This window comes from Balaenoptera musculus, chromosome 8 (assembly GCF_009873245.2).
Source record: "Balaenoptera musculus isolate JJ_BM4_2016_0621 chromosome 8, mBalMus1.pri.v3, whole genome shotgun sequence".
Lineage (NCBI taxonomy): Eukaryota > Metazoa > Chordata > Mammalia > Artiodactyla > Balaenopteridae > Balaenoptera > Balaenoptera musculus.
The window spans coordinates 106,890,306-106,913,031 of NC_045792.1; the positions used below are offsets into that span (position 1 = coordinate 106,890,306).

General features: G+C 46.1%; 1 protein-coding gene across 5 annotated transcripts in view; it reads left to right on the forward strand.

Annotated features, from left to right (window-relative positions):
- PPFIA1 (PTPRF interacting protein alpha 1) overlaps positions 1 to 22,726 on the forward strand; it is a 95,445-nt gene that overhangs the window by 2,202 nt on the left and 70,517 nt on the right. For all 5 annotated transcript variants that reach the window (XM_036859629.1, XM_036859630.1, XM_036859631.1 and 2 more), the window contains exon 2: positions 1,144 to 1,407. In XM_036859629.1, coding sequence (XP_036715524.1) covers positions 1,144 to 1,407 — 264 coding nt within the window. The remainder of the gene's footprint in view (positions 1 to 1,143; positions 1,408 to 22,726) is intronic.

Here is a 22,726-nt window from a genome sequence, read left to right on the forward strand (position 1 = left end):
GCGCAGCGGGGCCCGGGGTCGCGGGGGCAGGGGGCGCTGCCCGCGGGACCCCCGGCGAACGGGCTCTCGGGGCCGTGCGCCCCCCCCCCCCGGCCCCAGCGCCAGGTGACCCGCGCCCCCGGTGACCCCAGCGCTGGGCGCGGGGGCGAGGACCTGTGGCCGCAGGAAGTCCCGAGCCAGGCTGGGTTCCCGTGGTGAATCGTTCTCGCCACCCTGGCGTCCGGGCTGCTGCAGCACCGGGTGCGGGTGCGAGCGGGGTAGAGTCGTTGTCACTGTCAGGTGCGTGGTACGCGGTCCTGGGCATCTCCGCCCCGGGGGTCCGCCGAGCCCGGAACACCGGCGGCAGCCTCGGGAACCGGCCCCCTGCCCCTCGTCCCGTCATTATATTTGAGACACTTAGTAGCCTCTCGTAATCTCACCTTTCACTTTTCCTTCCTTACTAGCCGTGTGCGTCTGTCTCGACCTGCTATATTTCCATTGTGGAATTTTTTTTGGGGGGGGGGTCTGTTAATTTACGTAAGTTAGGTTGACTGACCAACCATTGCAGCCGTTGAAAAACACCTCTCGCCGCCCTTAAAGAGGCCAGTTCCGTTTATCGCTCACCAAATCCAGCCCAAGAATTCAGGGAGCCGTCAGTCTTTCCTAGGAGCTGACTGCACACATTCCTCCAAGATGCCTGATGGATTTTGTACTTGTCAGTTTTACTGGCTGTATGCTCCTTCTGTGCTTTTCCTGAAAAATGATTGGGTGGCACGTGTTTTGACTTTCTCTCCCCCACCGGGAAATAGAAGGGAAAAAAAAAAGGTTACAGAAGCACACTTGTTTTCAACAGCTAGAAAGTACAGCTTTGCAAAGAAAATGCCACAGGGTTTGTTCTTTATGTGAGGGTAGTCTTCTTTGGTCTTTACCCCTTCACTGGACTATTGTCAGTATTAAATGTCTTCATCTTGTGTGTTCTGGGCACTTTGGATATGCATGTGTATGTTTTCCCAGTTTTTTTCTGTACAGAGCATAGCAGTCAGATCTGGGAATAATGAGGCTGTCAGCCTTTCATTTATCAGCTACAGATAGCTATAAGGTTGCAGCTTTGTGGAAGCCTTTATTTTGCACCTGATGACTATGGTCTGGGTCTTTCATTTCAAGATGATGTGCGAGGTGATGCCGACCATCAGTGAAGCAGAAGGCCCCCCAGGAGGAAGTGGGAGCCATGGGTCCAGCTCCCCTTCACAGCCAGATGCAGATTCACATTTTGAACAGTTGATGGTCTCCATGCTGGAAGAGAGGGACCGTCTCCTTGACACTCTGAGAGAGACCCAAGAAACGCTGGCATTAACCCAGGGGAAATTACACGAGGTTGGTCACGAAAGAGATTCCTTGCAGAGGCAGCTCAATACTGCGCTTCCACAGGTAAGGGTGATTTTCACCTGAGAGTTTTTTCTAAACGCTTTTTTACGATGTTGAAATTTTTAGATGTGTATTTTGCGTAATCACTTGTGAAATGGTGGTTGTGTTACTTGCAAGTCCCGTATAGATAAAATTCCTGAGGATTAAACTTCTTAGTGAGAACAAACTCTAGTGTACCATAAAGTTCTGTAAAAACACCTTATTGCTCTGTTCCCCTTTGGGGCGGCAGAAGGAACTGCCTAGATTTGGAAGAGTGTTCCAGAGTTTTTGAAAAAGGGCCATGAAGTAACCAAGCTCTGTGGTGCCTTCCCTTTTGCTGTCTTAAGCTATTCCTTGCCTAAATGTGTATTTCCATGGGTTGTATTGTGTATTTCCAATTTCCTAATGAAATTTACTGGACTAATAGGATTGATGTCACAGGAAAAATATTTTTACAGTCCACCTTTCTCAGAACACCGGTGTTTTGTAAATCAAGTTTGTTTTAGGGGATAGAAGACTGAAGATGGATTCCTTTGGAACTTTCTCTTTGGCAGATGAGAATTATAAAGCTTACAGTCACACTGAAGTTTTTCATCTAAGGATATTGTGTTTGGAGCAGTGTTTCAAGGCCTTTTCTTGTGGGGCTGAGTGAGGATCTAATGATAGGAGCAGGGAGAGGGTGTCAGCTAGAAGAGTGTGTGCTGGGGGGCACAGAGCACAGTGGGAGATGTGTATGTCACTTGGGTGTTTATGAGCTGTGTAGGTGCCATTTTACCTATTCATAATAGGTGCCTTCATGGTGCTTTCAGGTGGACCTGAATAAGCATGCATTTATTCTCTCAGGATGGGTCTGCAGTGGTAAATTAGTAAATGAATAATTACTAGCCTTAATGCATTTCTGGGCTTTAGTCAATTCTCCTGAAAGATTGATAAGCTAAACGTTTGGATTTCCTTTTTAGCAACAATAATTTGATGTCAGTGCTGTAATGTTCCGTCTTTGTCAATTTGAGAATCATTAAGTTTTTTCTCATTTGAATCTTGTAAATTACCAAGTTTGTTTGGGTCAGATTTTATTACCACAAGCTTAGAAGGATTGGCCAAATTATATTTACTGGGATTTTATTGTAGTATTTGTAAATCTTTTCGGTACTTTGGGGTTTTTTTTGTAACTGTATTTGTCTTCTTGTAATCTGAGGTACATACACTGAAGTGTAGTTTTTTGAAAGGATGAGCACGAGGGATGTAACAAGTAAGGGACAGGAGTTTTGTAAAGTCCAGTCTCATGCAGTGGAGGTTGTCACACCAGCCAGTGGGATAGTTGCTCAGTGATTTGTTGCTAGCTACTGCTCTGTGTTGTAGCCTGGAAATGCCTTGTTGAGTGGAGAATGTGATGACGTCACCAGCTCACACCACCTGAGCACCTGAGTCCAGCGTTTTAGAAACACAGGAACCATTAAGTAAACACTTTTTGGATCCTTCCCTTTCTTGGCATTAGTCTTCTGTTTGGTGGCTAATTGTGTGACCAGGTAGGCGTGTGAATAAACTCCTGCCAGATTATGTAGGCAAGTAATAGTGTGCTTAAAAAAAACTTAACTGTAACAGAACATACGTCAGAAAAATTCACAAATCATAAGTGTACATCGCAGTGACTTTTTCATTAAGCGAACACACTCTTGTAACCACTGCACAGACCAAGAAATAGAACATTACCAGGCTTCCCAGAAGCCCCCTCCCACCCCCTCCCAGTAGTTGTCTCCCAAAGCTAACTGTGGTCTCGACTTTCTGCCGTTGATTAATTTGGCATGTTCTTGACTTTATGTAAGTGAAATAAAGTAATGTGTATATTTTATTTCTTGATTCTTTCATTCAACATTATCTTTGCGAGCTCTCTCCATGTAGGTTTGTTCGTTCTCACCTATTTAATAACCCAGTGTATGAATGTACCATAATTTATTCTTCCTGTTGTTCATGGGTATCTGGGTTGTTTCTAGTTTTTACAAATGCTGCCCTGAATGTTCTTACTTGCTTTTTGGTACAGATACGTATGCGTTTCTGTTGGGTGTGCTCAAAGGAGTAACACTGCCAGGTGACGGGGTACGTTCAGCCTTAGTGGGCTCTATCCAAGGTGGTGGTCGTGACCGCTGTCCTGCCCCCCACAGTGTGCGAGCCGCTAGTTGTTCTGACCCTCGGTATCGCCAGTTCTTTGGTTGTAGCTGTCTGGTGGTGGTGAGCGTTAGGAGCTCAGTGGGGTGGGAACTTGCTCCCTGATGGCCAGTAAACATCCCTGGCGTTTGCTGGCCATTGGCTTACCTTCTTGGATGAAATAATTGTCTTTTGCCCATTTTTTGATTGGGTTGTCTGTTTTGTTTCTTACTGATTTGAAGGAGTTCTTTTTATATATTCTGAGTACATATATGTATGGCAGGGTTTTTTTGGGGGTGTGTTTGCCATTTCACTTTCTCAGTGGTGTCTTTTAAAAAGCATAATTTTTTATTTTAATGTACCCCAGGTGATCAATCTTTTCAGTAATATTTAATGCGCTTTGTGTTCATTGAAAGATATCATCACGATGTTGCATGAAGATGTTATCCTGTAAAAGCTTTATTGTTTTATCTTTTACATTTAGATCTGTAATCCATCTGAAACTGATTTTTGTTTATTGTTTGAGATAGGGGCCAGGGTTCCTTTTTTTTTTTTTTCCCTTTAAGTGTATGGCTATCCAGTTGTAATTTATTAAAAAAAGCATACTTTCCGCAGTGTGCTGCAGTGTCATCTCTGTTGTAAATCAAGTGACCGTAAGTGTATGGGTCTGTTTCTGGACTCCCCTCTGCTCCATTGATCTTTTTGTCTCTTTTGCACAAATGCAACACTATCTAAATTACTGTAGATTTAGTCAGTCTTCATATCTGGTAATTTAAATCCTACACCTGAGTCATTATTCAGTATTACCTTGGCTAATCTTGACCCTTTGCATTTTCAGATAAATTTTACAATCCACTCGGCTGTCTTTCCCCAGAAAATGTGTTGGGATTTTAATTGAGGTTGAATTTAATTTGTAGACCAGTGTGGGGAGAAATGATGTCTTTTTAATATTGTTCTTATAATCCATGAACACAGTATATATAGTCCTCCATTTATTTAAATCTTCTTTAATTTGTCTTAAAACTTTACAGTTTTCTGTATGTCTTTTGCATGTTTAATTAGATGTCTCATATTTTTGATGCCATTATAAATTACTAGTATGTAGAGATAGAACTAATTTTTCTGTGTACACTTGCTGAATCCATTTATTTCTAGTAATAATTCTTGTATTTTCTGTGTATACACAATTATGTCTGCAGATAAGTTTCTTTTTTTTTCTTTCCAGTTGCTATAACCCTTTTTCTTTTTCTTGCCTTATTGTACTGGCTAGGATCTCCAGTATAGTGGTGAACAGAAATAATGAGAATAAATATCCTTGTCTCATTCCGAGTATCAGAGGAAAAGCTTTCACTATTTCATCATTACATATGATATTTACTGTAGCTTTTCTTTAATTTTTTAAAAAATTTATTTATTTTACTTATTTTTTTTTTGGCTACTTTGGGTCTTCGTTGTTGCGTGTGGGCTTTCTCTAGTTGTGGTGAGGAGGGCCTACTCTTCATTGCGGGCTTCTCACTGCAGTGGCTTCTCTTGTTGTGGAGCACAGGCTCCAGGCGCACGGGCTTCAGTAGTTGTGGCACGTGGGCTCAGTAGTTGTGGCTTGCGGGCTCTAGAGCGCAGGCTCAGTAGTTGTGGCGCATGGGCTTAGTTGCTCTGCGGCATGTGGGATCTTCCCGGAGCAGCGCTCTAACCCGTGTCCCCTGCATTGGCAGGTGGATTCTTAACCACTGCACCACCAGGGAAGCCCTACTGTGGCTTTTTTGTAGATATTTTAATCAAAATATGAAAATTTTCCTCTATTCTTAGTTTGCTAAGAGTTTTTTTAAACCATGAATTTAAATTATTACATTAAATTTTCTTAAGTATATTTTCTGCAAATTTTAAAACAATCAAGTGATTTTTCTTTTATGTGGTGACTTAACTTTTTAAAAAATTTTGTGATTCTAGAATAATCCCAACCTGATCTTGATGTATTCTCCTTTCGTTGGATTTTATTTGTTAATATTTTGTTTAGGATTATTGCATCTGTATTCAGGGTCTGTAATTTTACTTTCTTATACTTCTTGTCCTTGTTGGGTTTTGGTATCAAGGTTATGCTAGTCTCATAAAACAAGGTGGAAAGTGTTCCTTTTTTACCCTCGGAAGAGGTCCTGTGAGATTGGTGTTTTCTTTCTTAGATTTTTGGAAGAATTGATTGGCAAAACCAGCTGGTGTAGGATTTTCATTATGGGATGGCTTTTAATTTCAGATTTAATTTTTGACATGGAAATAGAATTTTTTTGATTTTGTATGTCTTCTTGTGTCTGTTTAGGTAAAGCATTTCCCCCCTGCTAGGAATTTATTCAGGCCACCCAAACTTTCCAATTAGTAAGTGTAAAGTGGTTCATAATATCCCCTTTTAAAAATCCTTGATACTGGTAATTTGTGCTTTGTCTCTTTTTCTTAATCAGTCTCTCTAGGGGTTTATCAATTTTATCAGTCCTTTCAAAGAACCAACTTTTGGCTTTATTGATTTTTTTTTTTAATTTCGTATTTGTTTTCTATTTCCTTATTTTCTGCTCCCTTTTCTTCCATCTGCTTTGTGTTTCGTTTGCTATTCTTTTTTCTGGTTTCTTGGGATAGATGCTTAATTGATTTTTAGCCTTTCTTTTCCAGTATATGTGTTTAAGGCTATAAGTTACCCTCTAAACACCATTAGCTGCATCCCACAAATTTGAATAAGCCAAATTTTCATTTATCTTTTATGTAAAAGTATTTTCTAATTTTCATTGTGTTTTTTAAAAATTATTATTTATAATGTTTTTAAAGAAGTATGTCGTTTAACTTCCCAGTGTTTAGGGAGGTTTTTCTAGTTATCTTTTTGTTGATTTCTAGCTTAATTCCATGAAGATCCCTATCTTAGTCTTTTTGGGCTGCTGTTATAAAATACCATAGACTAGCTGACTTATAAACAATAGAAATTTATTTCTCATAGTACTGGAGGCTGGGAAGTCCCAAGATCAAGGTGCCGGCAGATTCCATGTTTGGTGAGTCCTGTTTCCTGGTTCCTAGATGTCCAGCTTCTTCTCACTGTCCTCACTGGGCAGAAGGGGGCAAGGGAGCTCATTGCACTTAGGACCTAATCCCTCCCAGAGTCCGTGCCTCCTAATACCATCACCTTGGGGGGGATGAATTTTGAAGGGGCATAAACTGTCTATCTACTGCAATCCCTAAAGATACCCTGCATTATTTCAGTCCTTTGAAATGAGTTGAGCTTTCCTAATGGCCCAATACACATTCATTTTGTTAAGTGTTCCTTGGGCACTTGAAAGCAGTGCGTATCAGCGGGAATGCAGTATTCTGTGTGTATCAGTTAGATCACGTTTGTTAATCATGTAATTCAGATTCTGGTAGCCACATTAAATAAAGTAGAAATAGGTGAAATTAATTTTAATATATTTTATTTAACACAGATATCCAAAATATTATCATTTCAGTGTGTAATCAACATGAAAAAAACTAATGAAATATTTTACGCTCTTTTTTTCATACTAAGTCTTTAAAATCCGCTGTGCGTTTCCTGCTTGTAGCACATCTCAGTGTGGAATAGCCACGCTTCAAGTATCACTACCTCATAGCTGCACGTGACTGCATACTGGGCAGCCCCCTTCTACTGAGAGATGCATCTTAACTCTTTTTTTTTAAATTAATTAATTTATTTATTTATTTTTGGCTGTGTTGGGTCTTCGTTTCTGTGCGAGGGCTTTCTCTAGTTGTGGCAAGCGGGGGCCACTCCTCATCGCGGTGCGCGGGCCTCTCACTGTCGCGGCCTCTCTTGTTGCGGAGCACAGGCTCCAAACGTGCAGGCTCAGTAGTTAGTAGTGGCTCACGGGCCCAGTTGCTCCGCGGCATGTGGGATCTTCCCAGACCAGGGCTCGAACCCATGTCCCCTGCATTGGCAGGCAGATTCTCAACCACTGTGCCACCAGGGAAGCCCTGAGAGATGCATCTTAAAGGCTCCCACTGTGATGATGAATTTGGCTGTTTCTCCTTTTCTACTTCTATCCGTTTTTATGTATTGATATTTTGAGATTATGTTATTAGGTGCATTCAGATTTAGCATTCTCCTCGCTAGATTGAACTTGTATCATTATGAAATGTTCCTTTTTATCTCTAGTAACGCTTCTTCAGACACTATTTGACAGTGATATCTGCCACATCAGTTTCCTGTTAGTGTTTGCCTTGGTATCTTTTCCTTTCGCCTGATTGTGATCTTATATCTTAACGTGTACCTCTGTGAATAGTGTATAGTTTTTATTTTAATCAGTTTGACAGTTTTTATCTTTTAATTAGAGTATTTGCTCTATTTAAATGTAATTGCAATATTTCAGCTTATAGGTACAGTGTTACTATTTGTGTTCTGTTTGTCCCACCTATTCTGTGTCCTTTCTCTCTTGCCTTCTTTGAGAAGTATGAAGTGTTTTTAACTCGGTGTTCCTGTGTCGGTTGTCAGATATACACTCGCAGACACAGGGTGTGTTTTACAGTTCAGCCTAGGTTCGTGCCTGCCTTTACTGCCCCCCTGACACTGCTGTTTTCTTTGACACTCAAACTGCCCTGAACGCCCTCCCACCTCCTGTGCCACTGCTATCATACTTTAAAATTTTAGATATATTTTTGGCATCATCATCATTGTTTTGTACAGTTAATATTGTGATTTATTCTCATAGTTACCCTTTTTGTTGCTTTTCACTTGTTTTTTCATATTTCTGTCAGAGACTTCTTTTTCTCGAAGAACTGCTTTAATATTTTTTTAGTTCATGTCTATGGGTAATGAGTTGTCTCATTTTCATTTGCCTGAAAAGTCTTTATTTTGCCTTCACTTTTTTTTTTATACATTTATTTATTTATATTTGGCTGTGTTGGGTCTTCATTGCTGCACGCGGGCTTTCTCTAGTTGTGGCGAGCAGGGGCTTCTCTTCGTTGTGGTGCGCGGGCTTCTCATTGCAGCGGCTTTTCTTATTGCAGAGCACGGGCTCTAGGCGTGCGGGCTTCAGCAGTTGTGGCACACGGACTCAGTAGTTGTGGTTCATGGCAAGTTGTGGCTTAGTTGCTCTGCGGCATGTGGGATCTTCCCAGACCAGGGCTCGAACCCGTGTCCCCTGCATTGGCAGGCGGATTCTTAACCACTGCGCCACCAGGGAAGCCCCTATTTTGCCTTCACTTTTGAAGAATGTTTTTTGTTGGGTATAGAATTCCAGGTTGGTGGTTACTTGTTTTTCAGCACTTTATAGATGCCAATCCATTATCTTCTGACTTCCTTCTTCTGGAAAAGTCAGCTCCCAGTGTTGTTGTGTCATTATAGGCAGTGCTGTTTTTCCTCTGGGCACTTTAACATTTTCTTTTTGCCGTAGACGCCAGAAGAGCTGCTGAAAACCAATGTGTGGTTTTCTTTGTTGAGTCAATGGCTTGATTCTTTAACCAACTTTGACCATTATCTTTATAGGTATTTCTTATTCCCCCTTTCTGTCTTTCCTCCACTCTGAGGAGCCCCATTTATATGTACATTAGATCTTTTTTTTTTTTAATTTATTTCTTTATTATTTATTTTTGGCTGCGTTGGGTCTTCGTTGCTGCTTGCGGGCTTTCTCTAGTTGCGGCGAGCGGGGGCTACTCTTCGTTGCGGTGTGCGGGCTTCTCATAGCAGTTGCTTCTCTTGTTGCAGAGCACGGGCTCTAGGCGTGCAGGCTTCAGTAGTTGTGGCTGACGGGCTCAGTAGTTGTGGCTTGCAGGCTCTAGAGTGCAGGCTCAGTAGTTGTGGCACACGGGTTTAGTTGCTTCATGGCATGTGGGATGTTCCCGGACCAGGGCTCGAACCCGTGTCCCCCGTATTGGCAGGCGGATTCTTAACCACCGCACTGCCAGGGGAGACCCTGTACATTAGATCTTTTTAACAGTGTCCTGTGGTGTCTTTTGCGCTCCTTGGATATACTTTTTTTCCTCTAACTTCTATTTTTTTTTTAAACGAATCCATCCTTCAGTTCATTGATCCTCTCTTCAGCTGTGTCCGATTTGATGTTAAGCCTATAGATTGAGTTCTTAAATTCAATCACTGTTATTTTCAATTTCTAGGATCCGTTTTGATTCTTGGAAAATTTTCCTTTTGTCAAGTATATTTTTGAACAGTTGAAGTTTGCAACTGATAACTGTAGTGTATGGGTCCCCTCCGGATCTGTTTCTATTTCTGTTCTTTTTTCTCTTGGTTCTATTTGTTGTTACGCCCGTTTTTGTTTTTTTAGTTGAGTGTTGGACATTATGTATGAAAAACCATAGAGGTTCTGGGTGATGCTGTCTTCCTTCAGAGTTTCCTCTGCCGCAGACCCGGAGTAGGGTCACAGCTCTCAGTTCAGTCGGGGACTGAGTGACTGGAGGCTGGGAGTCCTTGGAAGCCTCAGTCTCAGCTGCCTTCACCCACCTTCCCGCCCACCCCAGGGTGGAGCCCTTCAGGGTCTCCATCTGGAAGCTTCCCACGGCCCCTCCTTGGCAGGTCCAGAAGCCCAGTTTTTGTCTCCTGAGCACCATGAGGTTACTGCAACTCAGCTGCTCAGCCAGTTTGTGCAGAGTGTTGGGCTCATTTTTTGTGCCTCCCTTTTCTCAGGGAGCTTAGTCGCTAAAGTCCTGGCTGACTTGTCAGGCCTGTACTAGAATTTTTGTCTTCCCAGCCTATGGAACTGTCCAGAGCTCTGTTAGCTAGTACCCTCTGCTTGACTTTTCACTGCGTTTTCTTCCCAGAGCCAGCATGGTCAGATGCCCCGAGGGAAGGAGCGCCCCTCTCAGTCTCCCGCTCCCTCACTGGGCTTCCCTTTTCTTTGGAGTCTTGGACCCTCCAGTTTTGGCTGCCTCAGTACCTCTTTGATGCCTTCAGACAGACTTTAAAAATGTATTTTATTTAGCTTTTCTAGTTCTTGGCGGGCTGACCTACAAGCTGCTCACATACATAACTGGAAGTGGGGGAAAACTGGTGTGTTCTCGCCATCTGAAGCAACACGTAATAGTAAATATATTTGAGCATCTTTATTTGATGCAGGAGAACAAGAACCACTGGTCCTTGCTTAGTCCCCACTATGCCGTTTCTAATCAGAATCCCCAGGTTGCCCATGCTCGGCCACTTGAACTCGGAAAGAGGATGGAGCAAGCGGCCCACGCCCCCTGGAGACGGAGGACCTGCACTCTGGCTCCTCTCGCGGCCGTTGTCCCAGCCCCGCACTGGTCTCCTCTCTTCCCCTTGCCCTGTGCCAGCCTGGCGGTGATGGCGGGCTGGCGGTGGCAGAGGAGAAGGCTGAGGAGGTGGGAGGGGTTATGTGACCTTCGTTCTGTGAGTTGATCACATGTGGGTTTTCTTTTTCAGTGTTTAAAAAAATTACTGCTTTTAGTCTTCCTTCCAGTTTCATTTTAAAGTTGAAAATGAAGATTTTATTCTTAAAGTTGAGTGCAGTGATTTTACAGTCTTTTTAGAAGCAACAGTTGAGATTTTAAAAAGACATCTCAGAGAACTCCAATATATAGAACCGAGAAAAGAGAATGTGTTCAGGTTGAACTGTGGGCAGGACCCCAAGCTGTGCCGCTGTGTCTCCCAGAGTCTGCTGATTCCTGAGACGGGTGGATATAGGACTCCAAACGCCCTAAGGACCAGGGTCCTAAAATCACCACTTAGTCTGCCTGTGTCAGGAGTGATGGTTGTCGCAGCAGAGGTTTGGGCTGAGCGGGGAGCAGTGTAGGCTGTGCCGGGGGATCGGAGCGCAAGGAAGGTGGACATGGAGCCCGGCCAGGAGGGTGAGGGGATGGGAGACGATGCGGGACAGAGGAAGGGGTGACACCTGGTGGGGTCTGAGAGGCTGTGGCTCTCAAGGCTCGGGCGGGGGTGCTCCTGAACGTCTGCGATGCACCCGTCACAGCACCGGTTATCTGGCGACCAGGGCCGAGGTCGAGAGGCTCTGGTGGGAAGAATCCCCAGCCTGTCTCAAGTACCGCTGCGTTCACCGCGGGGTCCAGCGCTCCACTGGGGGTTCACTGTCAGTGCCCTTAGCAAGGTTGGGTCAGCACTGCTGAGCCTAAGTGAGCGAGTCAGTTAGGGAGAACTGACCTCAGAATCAGAGTGAGGTGAAATTAGCTCAGTGACTCCTCATCCAGGGCAGGTTCTAGGGATGCCCTTGACTTTAGGTGGGGCCCTTCCAGTGAGCGTCACTGGCCGCTTTTTTAGTAGGAGGAGGTGGCAAAACCCCTCTCAGAAGACCATGGGTATTTGTAGTGTTTTTGGTTTCTGAAACAGTTAATGCTGTTCAGTACTACTTTGAAACAGTGCCCTTTCAAAGTAGTGTTTGAGCACGGGCGCCTTCCCTCTCCGGCACACGCTCACCGCACCGCTGAGCAGAGCCATCCGGTCTCCGTGGAGCCCCTTGTGACTGAGTTGGTTCCGGGTTCTGGGCTCCTGGGAGACTGGCAGAGGCAGAGCTATCCAGCCATTTCGTCTCGAGATAGCGGTCATAGTGGTCATAGTGGTCATAGTGGTGAGAGTGGTGAGAGTGGGATGGGGTCATAGTGGTCATAGTGGTCATAGTGGTGAGAGTGGGATGGGGTGATAGTGGTCATAGTGGTGAGAGTGGGATGGGGTCATAGTGGTCATAGTGGTGAGAGTGGGATAGGGTGATAGTGGTCATAGTGGTCATAGCGGTCATAGTGGTCATAGTGGTCATAGTGGTGAGAGTGGGATAGAGGTGATAGTGGTCATAGTGGTGAGAGTGGGATAGGGGTGATAGTGGTCATAGTGGTGAGAGTGGGATAGGGTGATAGTGGTCATAGTGGTCATAGTGGTGAGAGTGGGATAGGGGTGATAGTGGTCATAGTGGTGAGAGTGGGATAGGGTGATAGTGGTCATAGTGGTGAGAGTGGGATAGGGTGATAGTGGTCATAGTGGTGAGAGTGGGATAGGGGCGATAGTGGTCATAGTGGTGAGAGTGGGATAGGGGTGATAGTGGTCATAGTGGTAAGAGTGGGATAGGGGTGATAGTGGGATAGGGGTGATAGTGGTCATAGTGGTGAGAGTGGGATGGGGTGATAGTGGTCATAGTGGTGAGAGTGGGATAGGGGTGATAGTGGTCATAGTGCTGAGAGTGGGATAGGGATGATAGTGGGATAGGGGTGATAGTGGGATAGGGGTGATAGTGGTCATAGCGATGATAGTGGGATAGTGGTCATAGTGGGGTAGTGGTGATAGTGGTCATAGTGGGGATAGTGGGATAGTGGTCATAGTGGTGATAGTGGTGATAGTTTTGGCCTCAGTGGGGAAGGATTGACACCATCTGGTTGAAGGTTGTAAGAGGTCTTGCTGGTGCTGCGTGGAGGATGGGTGGGGTGGGGCCAGAAGGGATGGGGAAGAAACCACTGGCGGAGGAGTCATTGGGGTACATGGGTTAAGCTGTAGAGTCAGTACTCTAGGCAAAAGTTTTAAACCCCTTAACATCACCCATCTTACAAAGCACAGAACAATGTATGTAATATTTTAATGAAGTATACATACTGCTTATGTGTATAATGTATACACTAATATTTTCAAATATTCACTGAGCGCCTGTTCTGTGTCAGGCACTGTTCTAGGTGCTGAATACTCAGTATGTGGGAAGGGTCACGTGGCCCAAGATCTCTTTATCTGTGCAAAGAGAAATAGAATGAAAGACTCTGTGTAGTTCAGTTTGACCAAGTTTGATGCGTGGACAGAACCGCAGCAGAAGCCGCGGCCGATGCTGGGTGTCTGCACAGGAGGACTCGGCCCGGCGGCTTTCCTCACGTTTCCACGACCCTCTGCCCTCCCCACTCTACTGCTTGAGCTCACACATCCTCACCTGGCACACCTCCATTTGGGTGGACTTTGGGCCTCTTGAATTCAGCATGGGCCCAAACGAGCTTGTCCCCACGTCTGCCCCTCCTCCTGAGATGGTACAGTTTTCTACCTAGTCAGGTGGGCAGAAAGCAAGGAGACAGCTTGTCTCATCCTCCGAGTCTCCAGGCCCTGTAGGAGGCACCTTTCCTGTCTCTCGGAGGCCGCCTCTGAGGTCCACTGGCGAGATCCGGACCCTCTTCTTCCACCAGGTTGACTCAAGGAGGGGTTGACCCCAGCGACCTCTCTGTCCCCCGCCCCCTCTCTGTCCCGCACCAGCCATACTGGGTTGTAGGTCATTCTTCACAGGAGATGTTTTGTTTTCCTGCAGTTTCTTTGTAAATATGCCGTTCTCTCAGAGAAGAAGGCCCTTCTTCTTACCCTGTCTTCTGCTTGCTAGCTCTTAGTGCTAGCTACTGCTAAGTAATTTGGTAACTAACTCTTGGAGAACCAGTTTTGCCCTGTGTATAAAGATCCTCAAAAATGCTCATATTCTTCTTTTTTTTCCAGATTACTCTTTTATTTATTTATTTTTTAACATGGATTTTGGGGCTAGACAGGTCTGCATTTTACTTCTGACTACAAATTAACTGCCTGCTGTTAGGCCAGTTGCTTATCTCTTTTTTTTTTTTTAATTAAATTTATTTTTTATACAGCAGGTTTTTTTGTTTTTTTTTTTTTTTGAATTTATTTTTTGTCTGCGTTGGGTCTTCATTGCTGTGCGTGAGCTTTCTCTAGCTGAGGCGAGCTGGGGCTACTCTTTGTTGCGGTGCGCGGGCTTCTCATTGCAGTGGCCTCTCTTGTTGCGGAGCATGGGCTCTAGGCCCGTGGGCTTCAGTAGTTGTGGCTTGCGGGCTCTAGAGCGCAGGCTCAGTAGTTGTGGTGCACGGGCTTAGTTGCTCCGCGGCATGTGAGATCTTCCTGGACCAGGGATCAAACCTGTGTCCCCTGCATTGGCAGGCAGATTCTTATCCACTGCACCACCAGGGAAGCCCAAGGAAATGGTTCTTATCTGGAGGAAACTTATGCATAATGATGTTCACCATAACAACTTTAAGTATGATTTACATTTTTTACTGGTTAGAAACTTATAAGAGCAATACACCAGTTAGAAACCATTTTAAAGTATAAATGCTGTGTAGTTCGCATTCCACAGGGGTTTAACGTCTCCCACTTTACCTCCCAGCCTTACCTCATTTCCCCCACTTTTGCCCTCACTTTGAGAGGGAACGATTTCTGGTGGTCCCGTTCTTGTGGTGGGAGGTGGGCTCACTGGGCTGAGGCGGTGATTTCTTTTTTTTTTTTAAAGTTATATGTTCCTGTTAGGGAATGTAAATTTTTTTTTTTTTTTTGGCTGTGTTGGGTCTTCGTCTCTGTGCGAGGGCCCTCTCTAGTTGTGGCAAGCGGGGGCCGCTCTTCATCGCGGTGCGTGGGCCTCTCATTATCGCAGCCTCTCTTGTTGCGGAGCACAGGCTCCAGATGCGCAGGCTCAGCAGTTGTGACTCACGGGCCTAGTTGCTCTGCGGCATGCGGGATCTTCCCAGACCAGGGCTCGAACCCGCGTCCCCTGCATTAGCAGGCAGACTCTCATCCACTGTGCCACCAGGAAAGCCCTGAGGCGGTGATTTCTGACCCCTCTTTGTCTCTCTCTCTGTACTTCCTCCTGCTCCCCAGGGACCTTCCTGGTCACTAGGGGACTTCCTAGGACCTTAGCATCCGTTTGGTGTTCCTGCCAAGTCACTTCTTTCAGTGGAAGTTGCAAAGTGGTGATTTCTCCCGACTCTCGGTCCTCCTTCGTTTATTAATTGACACTCCTCTGTAAAGAGCACCCCTTTTTACTCTCTTTCTCTCTCTGTCACTGTGGACAGTGGATTGGTATTTATTCGATGTATTATAGTCAGTTATCATTATTCCTTAGATGCTTATATTGTCCCCCTTGGATTGGCTCCTGTGGCCTTTGGCAAGGCCCTATTAGTCTTTGAATGTTTCCTTGTTTTCTGGAACAAAAATTTGTCCCAGGCCCACTTTGTGTTTTTCCTGCCTCAGATCTGAAATCATTCCTCTGAGGAGCCCTGGTTCCTTTTCGTGCGGAAGTATTTAGAGATCAGTATCTGGGGTCAGGTGTGCCCGTGTCACAGGGGTTGGCATCTTTTAGCTCCTCCTAGGGAACAGAGCTAGACAAAAACATTCATTTTTTAAAAACCGTGGATTTCATATTGATATTTCCTTAACAAATTAAAATGGAGTCTTTCCCCTTAATTTATTTTATATTTATAATTCTTGTCTTACACTGTTTTGATTTCTAATGATATTAGCATTATTTTCTTTATCCTATGATATACATGAAATATTTTCAACATTTTAATACCATATTATTATAATCATCCTACTGTATGAAGTTTTATAATTTCTTTGCAATTCTTTTGGGTCTTAGAATAAATAAATGTATCTTAAGAATATATAGTTAGAATAATGGGTTTTAAAGGAATGTGAAGTAACATAACCGCGCAAATAAAATTTGATATACAGTTAAGTTCATTTGTTTCTGTTTATTCTTTTTTTAAAAAAATAAATTTATTTATTTTATTTATTTATTTTTGGCTGCATTGGGTCTTCGTTGCTGCGTGTGGGCTTTCTCTAGTTGCGGGAGCAGGGGCTACTCTTCGTTGCGGTGCACGGGCTTCTCATTGCAGTGGCTTCTCTTGTTGCGGAGCACGGGATCTAGGCACGCGGGCTCCAGTAGTTGTGGCATGTGGGCTCAGTAGTTGTGGCGCATGGGCTTAGTTGCTCTGCGGCATGTGGGATCTTCCCAGACTAGGGCTTGAACCCGTGTCCCCTGCATTGGCAAGCGGATTCTTAACCACTGTGCCACCAGGGAGGTCCCTGTTTATTCTTAATTTTAGGGTTTGCATTTTTCTTTTGGAGTTAATTTTTTTCGAATACATAAAGCATTTACATGGTTCAAAAATCAGAACTATAGGAAAAGGCATTCTCAGAAATCTTGCTTCTCCTGTCTCTGTCCCATCCAACCCTCACAGGTGGGGTGACCGTGCCTCCTGGTTTGCGTGAGATGGTCCTGGGTTTTGCCTGTTATCCTGAGCAGTTAGCAAGTGTTCCCTTTCACTCTCAGAAATGAAGCACAGCTGAAGGTTTGTTGCTTGCTAATGCTAATTAGAGATGTGACAAAATGTTTCCACTTCGTAGGTTTTCCCTGTAGCTGGAAGTGAGCTCTTGGCCCACTTCTGCAGGCTTGGATAACAGGTCCTTGGCAGGGAAGGTCCACCCAGAGAGTTCTTACGCTTGGCTTGCAGAGTCTCAGTGTTATTCTGAGGGGGAAATTTCATTTTGCTCTGAAAATAAATTTGGGAGCTTAAAGCATATCTTGCATTTCCAAGTTTTTCTGCTTTGCAAATGGGCTAATTATCCCTTCTGCCTGTGTAATTTTAAACCCTTGTCAGTAGTAACATAATCATTGATTTCATGTGGTGGCATGTCAGTATAAAAGTTTAAGTTCTACTTGAGACTAATCGATATTTCCGAGCCATTGATCTCTCTTGAAATCGGAAGGTGCTGTTAGAAGCTAGGGCCTGCTCTTCTCCCCACCTTGACAGTCTTTCATGGGGAAACGTGAATGCCAGGTAAGGTCAGGCATCCTCTGTACCCCAAAACAGAAACAGATGTGGCAGGGGAAGAGTATTTCAAATAGTCTGAGTATTAATTTGAATAGTCTGATGTGGTATTTGTTTTCATGCAAATTAAAATCTAAAGGACTTTATTTGTGACTAAGTGTGAAATCCAGTTGAGGCCAAGGGTTAAAGAAGTTCTGTATAGCACTTTGCTGCTTTGTGGCTCAGCTCCTTTCCCTCCACTGCAGACACATGCTGACGGGAGACTGTCAGCACACTGGCGTTTCACCCCTGCGCTGTCTGAAGGCATTTTACAAAAAAATAGCGCAGCTCCCTCCTCAAGCCGACAGTGACTTAAACGAAGAGCTTAAAGCAGGCCTGCGGGTGTGCACCGCATCTCTCACTCGCGGGCCTGTCTCCCCGGGTAGATTCCATCCCACGCCTGCCCCACCTTGGACCCCAGGTCAAGGTGCGTGCATTTTCCAGGAAAGCAGTCTGTTAGGCAGAGTCGGCGGACTTGTGGGCCAGCCTTCCTTCCCTGGTTGCTTTTGTCACTTTCCTCAGAGGTGAGCCTTCAGCGTTCTCATCAGTCAGCGAGGGGCCGTAGCTCTTTGTTTTTATTCAGCAGGTGTTAGACTTAGTGCCCCCGTGTGTTAGGCGCTGTCCAGGGGCCGCATGGATGGATGTTCAGGGGGATTAAATGCGATAATAACCAACATGTATTGCCTCTAAGCCTTGTTTTTTTTAAGTGAAGTACAGTTGGTTTACAATGTTGTGTTAGTTGCAGGTGTACAGCAAAATGATTCAGTTATACATATATATATATATATTCTTTTTCAGATTCTTTTCCCATGTAGGTTATTACAAAATATTGAGTATAGTTCCCTGTGCTGTACTGTAGGTCCTTGTTGGTTATCTATTTTATATATACTAGTGTGTATATGTTAATCCCAAACTCCTAATTTATCCCTCCCCCATCTTCCCCTTTGGTAACCATAAGTTTGTTTTCTATGTCTGTGGGTCTGTTTCTGTTTTGTATATAAGTTCATTTGTTTCTTTTTTTTCTTTTTTGGGCTGCGCCAAGCAGCCTGTGGGATCTTAGATCCCCGACCAGGGATCGAACCTGTGCCCCCTGCAGTGGGAGCACGGAGTCCTCACCACTGGACCGCCAAGAAATTCCTGTATCATTTTTTTTTAGATTCCATATATAAGCGATATATGATAGCCTCTAAGCCTCTTTATGTGAATTATCTCACTGAAGCCTCATAATGATACTATAGAGTATACTTTATTTATTTATTTTTGGCTGCGTAGGGTCTTCATTGCTGCACGCAGACTTTCTCTAGTTGCGGCGAGCAGGGGCTACTCTTCATTGCGGTGCGCAGGCTTCTCACTGCTGTGGCTTCTCTTGTTGCAGAGCATGGGCTCTAGGTGCACAGGCTTCAGTAGTTGCGTCATGTGGGCTCAATAGTTGTGGCTCGCAGGCTTAGTTACTCCGTGGCATGTGGGATCTTCCCGGACCAGGGCTGGAACCCATGTCCCCTGCATTGGCAGGTGGATTCTTAACCACTGTGCCACCAGGGAAGTCGCCTGTAGAGTATACTTTAAACAGTACTAGAAAGCAGGATGCTATTATGTACCCCATTTTATAGATGAAGAAATTGAGGTTGGGGAGCTCCCCAGAGCCCCGTAGATCACAAGTGGCGGTCAGCGTTTGCACCCAGGCAGTCTGCCTCCAGGGTTCCTCCCTGCAGGAGGAGATGGGGCCGGCAGGATGCCCCCAGTGCCCGTGGGGGTGGTCCTATGAGTGCCAGGGTTTGCTTCTTCAGCAAAGGGTCTCTGTCCCCGTCAGCTCTGCCTGTGGGCGGCGGGGTAACCGCCCAGAACGGGAGCCCTCCGGTGGTCCCCACAGCACCTGCCGCTGCCCGCGCCGCTTGGCCCCTGGTGCTCAGCACAGCACCTGTCGCCCTGCAGAGCCTCGTGGAGCGAATACGATGGTTTCCTGACACCGTCAGTTGGTTTCTCTAATGCCCAGAATCTTTAAAGTCATCCGTTCTTAGATGTCTTGTGTAATTCTGCTTCTGACTGTTCTTGAGGCTCTTTCACTTGACGAATCCAGGACGTTTAGAGTTTCTCTTTTGTTCTTCATCACCTTCCCCAGAAGCTCTTGCCCGCAGTGTGTGCCCAGGGGTCTGTGTGTGCTGTGGACGGCGGCCCCGGAGCGCGCGTGTCCCTCAGCCAACTCTCGGCCCCTGGTGAGAGTCACATGCACTGAACTGCGCCAAGTCTGGGTGGATCACTGCAACAGTAAGTGAGGAAAGAGCTGTGGCTTTGGAACGCAACAGATCAGCCGGCAGTTTGCACGTCAGGGTGTGCAAGGCCTGTCTTCTGTTGCTGTCTGTGATGCAGGTAGCTGGGTGGCAGTGTGGCAGAGCCCTGAGACAGCTTCTGATCTGGTTCTGTCACCGGGTCACCTCTTGGAGCCTCTGGTCGCATCTCTATAGAATGGGGGGGGGGGGGGACTCGACCCTGTAGTTCACAGCCTTATGGAAAGAAGCCTGTCTCTGGAGGGTCTCCGAGGGGCCGGCTCCCCAGGGAGCACGGTGCCGCCTGGAGCCTCATGTGCCGAGACCCTGCAGCCACACGGGGGTCCAGGGAGGACGGTTGGGAAGCCCTGGGAGCTAGATTATCTCCATGTCCCTTTGGGTACTGTGACTGTCAGTGTTCCGTAGCTCCTGCACAGCCTTTTACTGTAAGTGGGCAGGAAAGCTCGACGTTTGGCTGTGGTTTTCACCGCAGCTGGGGCCGAAGAGTGAGGAGTGATGCTGGGGGCACAGCTGGTCCTGAGCAGATGCTCTGCCCCTCCGGACGTCGGTCTCCCTGGGCCAAGACCGCGTCCTTTAGCCACTCAACGAGAAACATCCTGGTGCATTTGGATGGGATGTGATTCCTACCATGAGTGTAAGAATGGAGGTTTTGTGAGAAGGGCAAGGAATCCAATGATGGGAGGGAAATTGCAAGGACTTTCTTCACTGCATTTGTTTTTGCCTGTGTGGAGGGAGCCGCTTTTTCTTACTGTGTGATTTGGAGGCCATGCTTAACTAAGAGCATGGGCTCTGGGGCTGGGCCCTCACTCTGCCGCCTGCGCGGAGAGCTGCTTCACAGGCTGCGGTGACGCCACCCTGAGCGCGTCCACGAAGCCCTCCCCAGAGCGCCTGGGCTCCGAGGAGCGCGGGAGGCGTGAGCCGGTGTTCTGCAGAGTAGTATCAGGGAGTGTGGCCGTGATGAGGAGTCCTTTCCTTTCGGATCCCAAAGTTAATAGGGGAAAAAAGGAGGAAAGTGGAAAAAAGAAAAGTTCAAACAATATAAACTGTAAGATGCACACAGTAACAGTCTCTACCTCCATCCAGTGTGCCCACGGTGTGGGGTGATATCAGAAAGGCAGTGGCGTGTTTAATGCTCATTCACACTTCTCACTGAGGAAAGTGGGTGAAGTTCTGCGTTGAGTAAAATAAGCGTGCTACGTTGACGGGCTTAGTTACAGACTGCCTGGGTGGTCCGTGCAGAAAAATAAATGACTGTGCGCACTCTGAGTAGTTCCCAGCGTCTCGGGGAAGGTGGGGGGACCGGCCTGGAGGCCACGAGCCCTGTCCTTCTGTGCGAGGCTCTGGCGAAGCTGCTTGTCCGCAAACTGCACCTGCACTGCCCACATCATCGCCCAGAGCCTCAGATGAATAACCACCTCTGGACACTGCTTGTTGCTTCCCGTTCGGAGTCTGGGCTCCAGGCCTGTGATTGGTGGGCCTGGGGCTGTTCTGCACTGTCCCCAGATGTGGGAGAGGCCAGGGGAGCAGATGGCTGGTGCTTCTGCCTCCTCCTCTGGGTCACACACATGCTGTTCCTCAAGGACAGACCACTTCCCAGCCATAGGAAGGGGGCTCCGAGGCTGGGTGGCTAAAATAGATGCCATGTGGCAACAGTATGACCATGCGTGTTGACAGTGTAAGAAAGCAGTGCAGCGTTTGCGTAGGTGGCAGACAGCGAAGACTCTGCCTGGCTGGGATTTTCAGGGACAGTCGCCACGTCCATCTCTCCTCCGCCCCAACCTCCTGCTGGAGAGAGAAAAGAATACAGTAAATAGAGATTGAAATTAGGTGTTCCTCCCGGCAACTCTTCTATTTTATCACAGTCTTTTGTTGTTTTTATTCCTCTTCCTGATTATCTTTACTCCATTTCAAGGAGAAAGTTTCACAAACCAGAAGTGCTGCCTTTTTGGTGTGTGTAGCAGGGTGCCTGAAGATGACCTGAGTGGTAGAAAGGTCCATGGGGGGGAAAGTGGTGGGTGGTTAGAACAAAGGGTTTAAGTTGGAAAGAATGTACATTCCAAGGTTGTTTTCTTGTGCAAACCAGAGAAATACTTGGTCCCAAAAAAGTTTAACGATGAATTAAGAGATTGCTTGAAAGCACATTCCTGCTGATAGGTTCTGCGTGCTTTGTACAAACCCTTGAATGTCCGGTGCTTTCCTCTTTGTTTCCCCGCTGTGTTTTCACTATTAATGACTGTTATTAAAGGGGCCGGTGCTGCCAGGAAGTGAGATGTTCTCTGGTGTGCCTGCAAGCGCTCAGGCTCTAGCCTGTTCAGTAAGCGACTTCCAGGCTGGCACCTCATCCTGCTGCCCAAACGGTCGCATTACTCTCAACGGAGAAATGAAGTTCTTTGGTGTTGACTTGGAATGCATGTTTCCTGTGCCTTGAAACACTATTGGTGTTGCTTCAGTTAACTTCATCTTAAGATTCTCTCATTGGAAGTTTTATAGTAATACTACAGAAAAACAATCTGACACACATAATCCTAGTTTAAAGTAACTTTAAAACTTGTCAGTAATGTAGAGGGAGCTCGTGCTCTCGTCTCTGTGTGTTTCCTGTGCTCACTGGCAGGTGTCAGGTTCTTTTTTTTTCATGTTTGGAAAACCTCTGTGGAAAGAATTGAGGGAAAGGAAGCACTTGCTACCCAAAGATAGTTGGATAATTACTTTCATTTTATCCTAGTCATGTGCTCGTGACTAGGAAATACATTAAAATCCTAGCCTTCTGCCGCTTTTCTGTAGTCATCGTGCAGACTCGTTCACTTCTGTGGGCTCGGCATCCCCCTTTTGAAGGTGACCGCCACGGTTGTGTCTTCAGCCCCAAGTTCGTGATGCACCTTTCACGCCCCAGCCCCAAGCTTTGTCACATCCTTTAGATGCGACCCAGGCTCTCCTGCTGCATCTCGTATCCAGAGTTGCGCTATGCTTCCTCCTCGCTCAGCCTTCGCCTCCCAGCCTCCCCTCCCAGCTTTCCCTGCATCGCCTTTCCTTCCGTTCTCACCCTCCAGGACCACTCAGCGCTGTTTCGGTTTTTCTTTCCTAACGTTGTTTTTATTTTCCTCTGTATCTGGTATCACTGCTCGGGCCCTTCATGCCTCGAGCCTCCGTGATGCACCCTCCCCCCTTTCCAGTCCATCCAGCACACCTCATGCGGCTCCCAGGTTCACCTGAACCTTTGCTGTGCGCAGGTTTCTGCAGCACCCATCCCTGGCAGCAGAGGCAAAACCTAAACTCGTTGTTTGGCACTCACAGCTCCACGTTCTGGCTTTCTTCAACTTTCCCACAGCATTTCCCTC